General features: G+C 37.8%; 2 protein-coding genes across 2 annotated transcripts; one reads left to right on the forward strand and one right to left on the reverse strand.

The window, feature by feature from the left end:
* The first annotated feature begins 3331 nt into the window (after nt 1–3331).
* On the forward strand, nt 3332–7186 carry LOC147864533 (U-box domain-containing protein 13-like). Its single transcript, XM_087320440.1, has 4 exons — nt 3332–4213; nt 4459–4575; nt 4671–5102; nt 5345–7186. The coding sequence occupies exons 1-4, from the start codon at nt 3935–3937 to the stop codon at nt 6416–6418; spliced, it is 1902 nt and encodes a 633-aa protein (XP_087176566.1). The 5' UTR covers nt 3332–3934; the 3' UTR covers nt 6419–7186.
* Nucleotides 7187–8823: 1637 nt separating this feature from the next.
* Nucleotides 8824–12765, reverse strand: LOC147864534 (2-Cys peroxiredoxin BAS1, chloroplastic-like). Its single transcript, XM_087319763.1, has 7 exons — nt 12757–12765; nt 11034–11108; nt 10760–10841; nt 10592–10671; nt 10264–10389; nt 9799–9912; nt 8824–9307 (listed from the first exon to the last, which is right to left on the reverse strand). The coding sequence occupies exons 1-7, from the start codon at nt 12763–12765 to the stop codon at nt 9191–9193; spliced, it is 603 nt and encodes a 200-aa protein (XP_087175889.1). The 3' UTR covers nt 8824–9190.
* Nucleotides 12766–13771: the final 1006 nt, after the last annotated feature.

Here is a 13771-nt window from a genome sequence, read left to right on the forward strand (position 1 = left end):
CTTTGGAGAGAGTGACACACCTTTGAGGTAGGGTGATAATGGCTTGGCCTATTGTCAAAATAACTATTGTTACTACATTTCTTTATTGGGGATAAAATTGATAGCTTCAAAATGGATTGTGGGAGTGCCTTTGAGGTAGGGCGATAATAGCGTGGCCTATTGTCAAAATAACTATTGTTACTACATTTCTTTATTGGGGGTAGAATTGATAGCTTCAAAATGGATTGTGGGAGTTTTGGTAGCACTCTTTAATATTATGTGAGTTTGGTAAACAACCAATGCCCCCACAAATTTGATATTTCTCTAAAATTAGTTGTAATCCAATGCATTCAGTGTTTGGAAAGTTTTTTGATAAAAAACTTTGAAGCCAATTGGTCCTAATTTGATTGATGATTCGATGGTTCATACTCAATAATTGGTAATCAACAGATTGGGCATGGTCCACACAAGATACAAATTCGAAAACAATGGAATATTTATTTAATCGGTTTCTTTATCAATTTTCTCTTTTAACTTTCAAACAATACAGCCCATAACTATCAATCAATGATACACAAACTTTAATTTGATAAATGATACACAAACCTAAACTTGATCAATGATGTTGCAATCCTTAACTTTCGATCAATGATACACAAACCTCAACTATTGATCAATGATACACAAACTTAATTTTTGATCAACAATGTCAAAATCAATAAACTGAATCCATACATCATGAATAACACATTTATTGAATTTGAAGTGATTGTAACCATGGGATTCTTTGGATGGTAGACATTTGAAACATCATTAGTGCAAAACACTTGACAAATAAACACATTATGCTTTAAGCACATCACATGGATAGGAATTTCTATTGATTGTGAGAGGATTAGAATGTGCATCTCCTAGAAATGTAGAGAAAGTATGTTTAATACTAGAAACACTCTCAAAGAAGACATTATCTGCTACACGACATACTCAAACATACATGACACCATCAATTTGGACCTTTTAATTTCTATTGTGTGCCTAAAAAATGTCAAACAATAGATGTTGGGCGTTTGGAAAATAAATATATCTTTTCATTCTCATTCCAATTGGTTTTATGTGGTTAATTTGTCGGGGAGAAAATGCATGAATATTGTGCAAGAAGAGCTATTTGATGTGGCAAAAAGGTGATGTGACATCATTAGCCAACACAACCGAGAAATTTGAGGGAAATGATTGGGAATTGAATTGAGAGTCTCCCATTGCAACGATATTTGCATACGTATGTATGTATGAGCAAAAACATCATGTGTGTGCATTTACAAATTTAGGTACTGACGTATGTACATGTTCATGTACTCGTATGTGAATGTGTTCACGTGTGGGACATGAGTATAATAGGTGTATCCCATACTTCAACTTTCTAAATAGAATATTCAATAGTTAAGAAGTTGCTCAACTCTCAAAGGAATCCATTCGCAATGAATTATTTTCTGCATGCATTCAAGTTTGGGAACTAGACAAAACATTCTTTGAAATTTCGAACCCTCTTGTATAAAAATAGCGAGTGGTAGATGACTAAAGTTCATACACGAGTTTGGAAACTAAACGAACAATTTTTTTTGATTTTTCAACATCTCAAAGGACTACTTTTATCTACGACCAGCACACAAACAAAACGTTTGGTTTGATGACAAGAATTCCAAGTCTAACACCTTGATGCGGACATTAGAATAGATGGACATGAGACTTTGAAGTTTCCAGAAATCCTTAGGAATGAATGGTCAATATAAAGATAATATAACTAACAACTTTTGAATTGTATGATGCCAACCCACATTTATGTTGTCATCATAAATTATAGCACCTCGATTGCTCTGTTGAGCATTCAAATTAGGTAAACAAGGCCAAAATATAACAGGTTGTTCATGACATGAAGCAACAACATATTCCCATCCACACAAAGCAACAACCAACAAACCCCCAAGTTCCAAACCTCCGAGGAAGTGTCAACTCACAATCGGCTATATATACACACAACTATGTATGCCTTCTTTACCTATTTCACAATCCTCTAATGTTGCCGATTTGCCATTTAGGGAGTTGCACTAACGTGTCTTCCATGATATGCACAAATCACATCCAACGAGTAATGCCAAATCGACAAACATACCATCGACCCATGCATGCTTCCATTTAGAGTGGAAGCAGGGTTGTTGGACAATGATGGGACCAAGAGTTCTTCTCATTGACACCATCCTTACCGGATGAAATGCGGGTCGACACTAAAGGCCGGTTCTATGTTTGAGCTATATCCTATACAAAAGAGCAAGGGTGTAAGTGTGAATTGATCATTCGGAGGCTCGACAAAGGCGTCTATCTGGTCCGATCCGATTCAATCTCTTGTGGAGACTACGGCAACTCTCTCTCTCCTCTCTCTCTCTCTCTCTCTCTCTCTCCCTCTCTCTCTCTCCCTTACCGGATGAAATGCGGGTCGACACTAAAGGCCGGTTCTATGTTTGAGCTATATCCTATACAAAAGAGCAAGGGTGTAAGTGTGAATTGATCATTCGGAGGCTCGACAAAGGCGTCTATCTGGTCCGATCCGATTCAATCTCTTGTGGAGACTACGGCAACTCTCTCTCTCCTCTCTCTCTCTCTCTCTCTCTCTCTCTCTCTCTCTCTCCCTCTCTCTCTCTCCCTCTCTCTCTTACATACACACACACACACACACACACACACATACATGGAAGAGTGAAGATTATTAAGAAATTGTCAATTGGGTGGTAGTTGTAACTTGTAAAATGTGAGCACTCTAAATATAGAGCAGAAAACAGAGGTAAAAAAAACAGAGGAAGAAAACAGAGACAAAAAACAGAGGAAAAAAAAAACAGAGGAAGAAAACAGAGACAAAAAAAACAGAGGAAGAAGAAGGACTACAAAGGCTTTTGGAAAAATTCCTGCAAGTACTCGCCATCGCCATCGCCATCGCCATCGCCATCGCCATCGCCATCGCTCACAGAAAGGTCGGTCCGCCGCCTGTCTTTCTTCCTTCCCTTCTATACATTCCATTCTGTGAAACTCCTTTATATATTCTGCCTCCCTTTCTCCTTCTCCTTCTCCGACTCTCTGTCTCCCTTTCTGTGTATGTATATCGAGCAATTCATCTGCAGAAAGGTAACCGTCTTGCAAACATGTGCAGAAGAGAAACTATCTTAGCAAACATCTGTAGAGAGTAAGTCTTCTTTGCAAGAATCTGCAGAGAATAACTCTTCGTTTGCAACCATCCGCAGGAAAGAAACAAGCACCTGAAGAAAAGAAAGCATCTCTGCAAAACCGTGGAGGAAAATTCAACCACCTTGGGCGAAGCTCTGCTCTGATAGTACCCATCTTGCGAAACTGTGGCGAAAATAATTATGTCGCGAATCTTTGTTCCTTTACGCAGAGAAAGAAATAACCTTGCAGAATTGTGCAGAAACCCGAAGCAGATCTTAGCCAACTTGAAACAGGTGTATACATTGTAGCAATACTGGTTTCCCATGGAAGTTTTCATGTGTATACATGCGTAACGAGAATTTCCGATTTCTTCGGCACACTATATCAAGCCTTTTGGAAAAGCCCAGTTTCAGTTGAGAATCAGAGAGGAATTTCGAGAAAAAGATTTACAAAGTTAAAGAAGAAGAAGAATACAAGAAGAAGAATCCAAGCAGGAGAACCTTAGAAGAAGAAGAAGAATCTAAGACATCATACAAGTGTCCATGGGAAGTATCCTTAAGAAGAAGAGGAGGAGTAGGACATACTAAAATGAGTGATTTTGCAAAGACAATCAGTCATAGGCACAGCAGCTTAACCAAGAAGAAGGTATCACACATCATAGAAGTTGTGATTTCTTCATTAGACTTTTGACGAGAACAGTTTGTCTTCCCTTTTGCTTGGGGGCTATTTCCCTTCTATTATCAATATGGAGGGACAAAATCAAAGTATTTCACTCCTTGAGTCTATATGGCATAATGCCAACCAGATAGTTGGAGCAAAAGGTTTTCCTTCTAGTCATAAGAGAGTCTGTGTTGACCTGATTCGCAGAGTTAAGCTCATTCTGCCATTTCTTGAAGAGGTTCGAGAATCTCAAGATTCCTCGTTGCAAGAAGCTTCCATTTCTGCTTTCTATGCCCTCGAAAAAGCTCTATGCTCTGCCCTTCGTTTACTTCAGTTTTGCAAAGACGGCAGCAAATTATATCTGGTTTGGCTCTTTCCAACTTTTGAGTTTAATTTTCATCCATATGTGCTAAATTCTCAAACATTTTAATTTGCTTCGTATGCCCACATAAAGTTTGATTTCAATGTCAGTTGATTCGCATACACTTGCTTTGTTCCATTTGTACACATGGAATGACTTCCATTATCTGATGTTGATACATATCACAAATATAGAGCATCTGCTCAAAAAGCAAGTTTTGGTGTTTTTGTTTGGTCTCTTTTCCTTAGGTTTTGGAGAGGGGAGTTATTGCAAACAGACTCTATGAAGTGACTGATGCAATGGATAAAGCTTTAGACCAAATGCCAACCAAATGTTTAGAACTCTCATTAGAGGTTCAGGAGCAGGTGAATTTCTTATGCTTGCAACTTTAGTCTGTAAACAGCCTGTAATTTCGACGGAAATGGGATTCTTAGCCTATGATTTATGCAAAATGTTACAGATTGAGCTTGTCCATGCCCAACTGAAACGAGCAAAAGGAAGATCAGACACACACGACATGGAACTATTTATGGATGCAATGCTAGCCATTTCAGAGAAGGATGACACAAAAGCTCTCTGTCAAGTTGCTGAAAAGCTTCAGCTTAAAAGTCCTTCACAACTAAAAACTGAAGCTCATGCTGTACAAAACTTGATTAAGGAGAGGAATGGGGTTGTTGATGAAAGCCTTAAACAGATTTTGGGTTTACTGAGGAGACTTACTCTTTTAATTAATGAAGCTGATACTGAATTAGATAGTTTGGAACTTGAGAAGCTTTCATTCTATGATGTAGCTGATGGTGAAAATCCACAATCACCTGTTGTACCTAATGATTTCCGGTGCCCAATATCCTTGGAGCTCATGAAAGATCCAGTCATAGTTGCGACGGGGCAGGTTAGCTACTTATGATTATGATTATGATTTTCCTGATATCTATAGAAAAGATTATTCTTGTAATATGTTTAACAGTGTTTTACATGCTTATGCCAGAATTTATATGTCAAAATGTGATTTCTGGGCTTGTGCAAGAGACTTGATATGATTTTCTGTACTTAGAGCCTTTGTTTTGAAATGTGTGTTTAAATGTGCTACTGCTGCTGCTTGCATAAGACTTTTTTGTATGTCTTCTGGTGCAGACTTATGAGAGATCGAGTATCCAAAAATGGTTAGAAGGACATAAGACTTGTCCTAAGACTGGGGAGGTTCTCCCACATACAGTGTTAACTCCTAATTTTGCACTGAGAAGTCTCATCATTGAGTGGTGTGAAGCTAATGGAATTGAAGTCCCAAAAAGAGCATGTCTGAATCGAGGTAATAAGACTTCTTTGGTGCTATCTTCCAAAGATGGCATCTCTTTGGATATGCTTATTGAGCATTTATGCAGTGGTCAATTAGAATTACAGAGGGTTGCAGCTGAAGAGATAAGATCACTAGCAAAACAAAATGCTGATAATAGAGTGTGTATAGCAGAAGCGGGTGCTATTCCACTTCTAGTGAATCTCCTCTCAACTGAAGATTCTCGCACTCAGGAACATGCTGTTACTGCGTTGCTTAACTTGTCAATTTATGAAGGAAATAAAAGAGCTATAGTGAGAGCTGGGGCTATCCCACACATTGTTGGAGTTTTAAAGTATGGAAACATGGAAGCAAGAGAAAATGCTGCAGCTACTCTCTTCAGTCTATCTGTGATGGATGAAAACAAGATGATGATTGGAGCGGCTGGAGCTATTCCTCCACTGGTAGACCTATTGAGAGATGGGAACCCTCAAGGAAGGAAAGATGCTGCAACTGCTCTGTTTAACCTAGCAATTTATCAAGGGAACAAGCGAAGAGCTATTAGAGCTGGAATAATCGATCCTTTAATGAGGCTAATGGTTGATCTCACTGCCGGAATGAGAGATGAAGCATTAGCTATCCTTGCTATCCTCGTCACCCACCAAGAAGGAAGAGTTGCTATTGGCAATGCTTCAGCAGTGCCAGTATTAGTGGATATAATAAAGAATGGCTCATCACGCAATAAGGAGAATGCTGCCTCAGTTCTTTTAGCATTGAGTTCTAGTGATATAAGTCATTTAATGGAAGCTCAAGAGCTTGGAGTAGAAGGCCCTCTCATTGAGCTTGTTCATTCTGGAACTGCGAGGGCAAGACGGAAGGCATCTAGTCTTCTAGAACGGTTAAACAAGCAAAATGAAGATTTAAGAAGTTCATGATGAATTAAAATTGAGTTAGTTGATTTCAGTTAGCAATTGTAGGAGGAGAAAAGTTTAGTGACATGATAATGGTTTGTGAAAACCATGATGAAAATATAGGCGATATCAGTTTGTAAAGATGAAACCAGGAAAGTTTAGGGCCAAGATAATGGTTTGAGGAAGCCATGATGATAAGATGTGGAATCAGAACAAATCAGTGGACAGGCAGGGACGATTTTAGCAGCCATGATTAGTAGAAGATTGATGAAAGCATCACACGTTTGGTCTTTGAGAAGTGTTGTGATGACGTTTTAAGAAGACCATGATGAAAATACAGTTAATTTTAGTTAGTTCCCGTGGAATAAGATGGGAAAACGTCTAGGAAATTTTTTAGTAGCAAGATGATGTTTGAAGAAGCCCATGATGAAAATATGGTTCATCTCAGATCGTGCAGGCTGAAATCAGAGCTAGTAAATGCTGGAACTAGTACGTGAAATTGCGCCACCCGTTTGCCTCACAAAGTTATTGTAACATTTATATAAAGTTTGTTGCATTGTGGGTCCGACTTCACCATAAGCTTCCTAATTCATGCACTAGAGATATTCAAAAGAGAGATTGTTTATTGCAGAGTAACGATACAACACAGCTGAAATCCATTGCTGGTCTACTAATTTGTATTCGGTCTATGTTCATGAACATCTTGCAGGTTGAATAAAATGTTCTAAGGTAGACAAAGTCCTCCTTAGTATATTCATAATAAATCCACGAGAAAGAGAAATCAATTGCATATATGCTTCCATTCAATTGTTTATTTCCAAGTTGTTTTTCATTATTAATAGCACTTCCTTATAATGGATTACAGCATTTTTCTCATCACTTTTTAGCTCATTGTTTTTTTCTTCCTTTTAATGGGTTTAAACAATGAGGAACAACTTGTGAATGTCAAGTTGTTACTCTTTGACTTCTCTCAATCTCTCACGAGACCTATCACTACCATTTTCTTTTCTTTTTTAAGGAATAGAGGAGTCTATAACAGGTTATTACTAAAAAAGAGAAACAAGGAGAGAGATTTTATGTTTTGCTAACCATAGCCTTTAAATGCTCGAGAGTAAAACTAAACTACACAACAGATTCAGTTAACGATTAAACTCCAGTGGTGAATTGTCTTGCTATCTATATTTATCCAATCTATTATGACATTCAACTATCCTGCATACTAATAATTGACGTTTCATTTTGTACAAGTACTGCTATTTCTTAATGGTGATTATATTATTCTGAAATTTGTATTATTTTTAGGATAGAAGCTTTCCTTATTTAGGACTTGGGAGAGTTTTATTATTGATTGCCTATGGTCTTTTAGGTTCCTCTTTAGATTTTACAAGAATCCAGGACATCCACATATAGTTGCTTGTAGTCATTACTTTTTAACATGTATATCTTTAATCATGACACATGTCATGGTGAGATTCCTCTTTAGATTCTACAAGGATATCTAGCAATGCACACAATCGTTTCTTTGATAGACATTGCAATATATACATATTTGGTCATGATGTCTTTGAGTATTAATTTTAACAGTTTAACGTCTCCTCGGGCCCTCCTTGAAAACTAGGCATTACCTTCAAATGAACACAGATAAAGCCATGGGCTTCTCATTAATGATCAATTTAAGAAATAAAAAGAAAACGACCATCAAGGAGCCTTGGTTGGATTCTTTTGTTGGATCATATTCCCTAGATTTAGCATTAACATGAGCTTTGAACACTAATTTACTTGTAATAGAACCATGAGGAAAATGAATATTGAAGTTAGTTGCATTACCAATTTTGCATTCGTGTCCTTATGATGCTTAAGTTGTCTATTTGGTATGATTTGAGTGCATATGAATTGAAGACATTTAATGGGTTTTTGAGCACATAGAGATGGTGGAGCATGTGATATAGAATCAAAGAGAAAATGACGCCGTACACACAGAGACTAGGATATAACCTTAACAATGGGGAGGGGGTTTCTCAATTATAGATATTAGTACGCAGCAGAATCTTTCATTTGTAAGGTAAGATGACATTTTGTGCTAGCTAATAACAAATCGTTGAATGTGTCTGGGTTAAATCTCTAAATAAAAAAGGCTATATTTATACGGCAAGTAATAGCTTTGCCAATGGATTATAGGAAGGCCATTTCATCTAGTTAGAACTCAATGATATCATCGTTCAACTTATTTGAAGACATTTTACATTATACTAGTTCAGTTAAATAAGTATAGACAACAAGATCCACATAATTGGCCATCCGCAGATGGAATGCAAAGACTTGTTACCATGTTATAAGATCCTTGTTAAGATTCACAGAAAATACTCATGTGCGGGAACTCTATCAATCTATCTTAATGTAATCTCTTAATTAGGACACAAAACAAGATCTTCAACAAGGATCTCTTTTTATTCTGCTAGAATTTACAGCATTAAGTTTCTTTCCAAAGGTTTTACAAACCAGATTTTGCCCATGAAGGCAAATCATGAAAAGATTTGGAAGTTAAAGTCGGCTCTGTTTCATGCCACGCTTATGTGCATCTCTGTTGGGACCTCGAAACTGGGTAGCTTTTACAAGGGCTTTTATTATGGAGTTTGGTGAAGCCTTGTCATTGGGGATTAAATTTCCTTGCTCCTCAGATAGCTACAAAGTACGCTTTGCTCAACTTAGTATCTGGATATCTTTTACTAGATCTTTTATTAGGGAGTTTGGTGAAGGCCTTGTCATTGGTCATTGGGGATTAAAATTCCTTGCTTCTCAGATAGCTGCAAAGTATTCTTTGCTCAACTTAGTGTCTGGCTTCATTGTTTTCTCACCAGGCTTCCATCCGGCAGGGCAAACTTCATCAGGATTGTCTTGCACATATTGCACTGCCTGCATGATTATTCATAAAAACAGCCCACAGTCAAAAAACAATTCTCAACAGCAACATAACCTTAAACAAGGCCGATTGTTATGCACAGACTCCTTCTACATCAGAATGGGTGTACTGCATATTATGAAGGCCCTTAAAAAGCGATTATACCTCAGGCATGAGAACAATTTCATTAACTTAGTGCCCGTCATATGTGAGATTCATAGTAGGAGATTGGGCCTCAAGTATCCAAACATACCCATTGGAGGATTTTAAACACACCCTTAGTTGGAGGGGTACCTCCAATCAATGTAGGAAAATGTGCTGTGCATTAAGTACTTGGATCTCTGGCATGTGAATTGTGGGCCTCTCACACTAGCTCAGACAATGCAACCACACATCCAGATGACTAAGGACATACTTGGAAGTATGCGAAATAAAAGTAGTACAACCAGTCATTTCAGAAGTCTTAGGGAAATGTTTGAAGTGAGGAAAAATAAAATTTATTTACCTGTAGGGTTCTTAAAGTTTCTTCTACACTACGACCAATTGCAAGGTTGTTAATAGTTGCATGTTGAATGACGCCCTCCTTGTCGAGGATAAAGAGGCCTCGAAGAGCAACACCCTAGAAAAGATTAGATTATCATATTATGATCCATAATAAAATGAAGTAACCAAAATTTACTATCAGCAATCAGAGCAAATGGCAAGAAAAAAAATATGATTCCATTGCCTTTCTTGCTTTTACCTGTCCCAGGATTAAAACGTTCCCTAATAAAATGAAGTAACCAAAATTTACTATCAGCAATCAGAGCAAATGGCAAGAAATTTTTTTTGATTCCATTGCCTTTCTTGCTTTTACCTGTCCCAGGATTAGAACGTTCCATAATAAAATGAAGTAACCAAAATTTACTATCAGCAATCAGAGCAAATGGCAAGAAAAAAAATATGATTCCATTGCCTTTCTTGCTTTTACCTGTCCCGGGATTAGAACGTTGTAAGACTTTGAGATACTCTTGGTTAAATCAGCTACAAGAGGATATTTGAGATCACCCAATCCACCAGACTTCCTATCGGTTTGAATCCATGCAAGGTGTGAGAACTATTCCCAACGCACAATACAAGAAATTACATCAATGAATCAATGAGTTAATGCAAAATTATTTGTTCTCTCTTACATAGCACAATATCACACTGAATTGAAGTTAAATTATGAGTTCTAAACACATTAAACTGAGGCTAAATTGTAGGTCCATACACATACCACACTCTCACTAAATGGAGCATACATTACTGGTGCATACCACGCTATCAATGGAAATACCGATAACTTCAGTATCCAAGTCCTCAAATTCTGCATATCGATCGCTAAAAGCGGTAATCTCTGTCACATGCATGATATGGAAATATAATTTAGAATTATGGCTTACAGATTGATCTCTGAGGTGCATCCTTATAAGGGAATATCATACCAGTGGGGCACACGAAAGTGAAATCCAAAGGGTAAAAGAATAGCACCACATACTTCTTCCCTCTATAATCTGAAAGCTTAATCTGAAGGTAAAGGAAACAAATTTGACGAAAAATAAACAAAATGTTAGAATAGTGCTCGGGGGTTCATGTGTCGTTTTAACATTGAATGAAGCTAATTACTTATGATTTATGCAGCCGAACCCTACTTTTATGCATTTGCCTTAAAAGAATTAACAGTTGTCCTGTCAAAATGAATTGATAAAGCATACTTACATTGATAAATTCTTGGTCAAAAACAGCCTCCGCTTGAAAATCTGGAGCTACATTGCCAACCAAAGGAAACTCTCCCTGCCATATTTAGGGAGCAAACTTCTATTAAAGAGAATAAGCCAGAAATAATATCCATTAACAAAGAACAATTTGAAGACGGTGGACAATGTTTTTATTAATAACATGCATGCTTGGTAATATAATACCACAACCAGGTTATTCTAATCAGTGGATATCCAGTTTGACAAATCTAGAGAATTTTCCATGTTTGAATTGTACAGTTGGTGGTTGAACATTGTGAGGAAAGGGAACTCAACTCATTCATCTATGTGTAAGGGATTAAGAAGCTATGAAACAAGGCGTCATGAAAAACTGGAAAACGTTTCTCGATCGAACAGAACACACTTCTTCACGCATACAAAATTCACGAAAAACTCTACACTTTTATGTAGAAAAAAGCATACGAATCAGTTTTTTAATCAGTGCAAAGAAATCGGAAGGAATTTTTAGCATATTTCTGAGCCGATAAAAAACGCGCGCGCGCGCGCACACACACACACACACACACTATAGACCTTCATTGTTCTTCTATTCTCCTGCATCTATTGTCTTCATCTGATTCTCCGACATTTCTCTTTCCTTCGTACTAATCCTCAGGGGTTTCCGATTCCATGCATGAAATAGTAGGAAAGTGATGGAATCGAAACATACCGCTCGAACAACAAAAGACGGAGACGAAGAAGAAGAGGAATAAGACGAATCCTTGAAACAAAGGGAAGACGAAGGGAGGGGTGATTGTCGCAGACCAGGAAGGGGTCGAGAGAAGGAAGAACTCCAAAGGGATCGTACGCGCGGATTATGGCGATGAGGAGCAGATGCAACGATCGAAGGAGGAGGAGAAGAAGAAGAAGAAGAAGAAGAAGAAGAGGAAGAGATTAAAGGAGAGAAGCAGAAGGTAGCAGCCATGGTGGATCTATCGTGGAAGCATAGGAAGGTGTCGAAGGGACATTTTATGAAGGAATCAGGAGATGGTGAGTAGAAGAATTTAGATGTATGTATGTATATGCATGTATGATGTATGTATATGATATGTATGTATGTATGCCATGTATGACATGTATGTATCATGTATGTATTTACATATGTATGTATGTGTTTGTGTGTATGTATGTATGTATGTATGTATGTATGTATGTATGTATGTAGGTGTGTGTATGTATGTATGTATGCGACATGTCTATTTACATATGTATGTATGTGTTTGTGTGTGCGTATGTATGTATGTATCATGTATGTATTTACATATGTATGTATGTACTCACGTATGTATGTATGTGTTTGTGTGTGCGTATGTATGTATGTATGTATGTATGTATTTACATATGTATGTATGTACTCACGTATGTATGTATGTGTTTGTGTGTGCGTATGTATGTATGTATGAATGAATGTATGCGACATGTCTATTTTCTACCATATCATAATGAGGTCTAGCGAGGGAATCGTGGCCACGGTTGATGCAAAGGGCAAATTTTCGAGGGCACGCGCGATCTACAGAGTCGAGATCTTTATCTCAAAAGATGTGCGCCATCATAAAATCTAAATTTTTGGTAGCTCGAGTAGCCCAACCATTCAAATCAGAGTTGCCCAGCTCAACTCTCCAATTACCCGATTCCTTTCCGTAGCCCGACTCTCTCATTGTAGTAGCCCGACTCGAGGCAATAACCTGACACATGGGGGAGCCCTGAGTCAAAGGAGCCCGACTAGTTGCAATAGCCCAACCTATACTTACATTCAACTAAAACCTTGATGTCTGTCATTATTCTCACGTTTTTGAAACGATGGCCAGGGTTTTAGGAGGGATGAAGCCATTCACCACCAACACCTGCCAACCACCTACATCCAGATCTACATTGCCACCCCTTCAGTTGCCGGGTATGTATTTATTGGTTTCTACTTTTGTTAGATAATTTCGAATGCTTTTGTGAAAGTTTTGAGTGTTTGGAAATGGATGGTAAAAATGTTCTTCAAAATGGATAAAATGTGGGTATGATGTGGATGGATAAAATGGTATTAGCGTTTAGATTCTTCGAGATGCATGTAGACCATGCCCTTATTGGATGACTTTGAAATCTTGCATGTTGGTGAATGAAAGGAAAATGTTGGGTTGGGTAAAATGTTGTTGAAATCTAGTTTTAGGATTTAGATTCTTGTGAAGGCATGCAAACCATACATGCATTGGATGATTGTTGACACCTGGTATTGATGTTCATGCCAAGGTCATTGGTTTGAATAAAATTTGGATTTCTGCCTTGCTTTCATAGATGGTTGCCAAGTCCAACGAGTTCCTAGAGTGCGATTCTAATTGGGGTGAAAGCAAACCCAATGAAGGGAGGTATGACATGATTCATTTTTCAACAATGTATACGAGACTATAATAGTGATGCATGTGTGCTAACTTTGGTTTTGGTTGCAAGGTTTTTGCAAGAAGGGGTACCAAAAGCAACGTTTTTACCAAGTTGGAGGCTGAAAACAACATGCATTAGAGGTTCCAAAGGTAGAGACTAATGATGTTGCGGACCCCATACTGGAACATGAACCATCAGATGTTGATGCTCCTCCAAAAGTTGAGTTGATGTACATCCTTGTATTCCAACTATAGTCATGTATATATTGGTTTATTCTAATGCATGCATATGTCATTAACACTTCAACTATATTTACGCGACCCACTCTTGCAC

Source organism: Azolla caroliniana, unplaced genomic scaffold (assembly GCF_043228905.1).
Source record: "Azolla caroliniana isolate FFs.n. ecotype wild unplaced genomic scaffold, voAzoCaro1.0.p SCAF_5, whole genome shotgun sequence".
NCBI classification, from domain to species: Eukaryota; Viridiplantae; Streptophyta; class Polypodiopsida; order Salviniales; family Salviniaceae; genus Azolla; species Azolla caroliniana.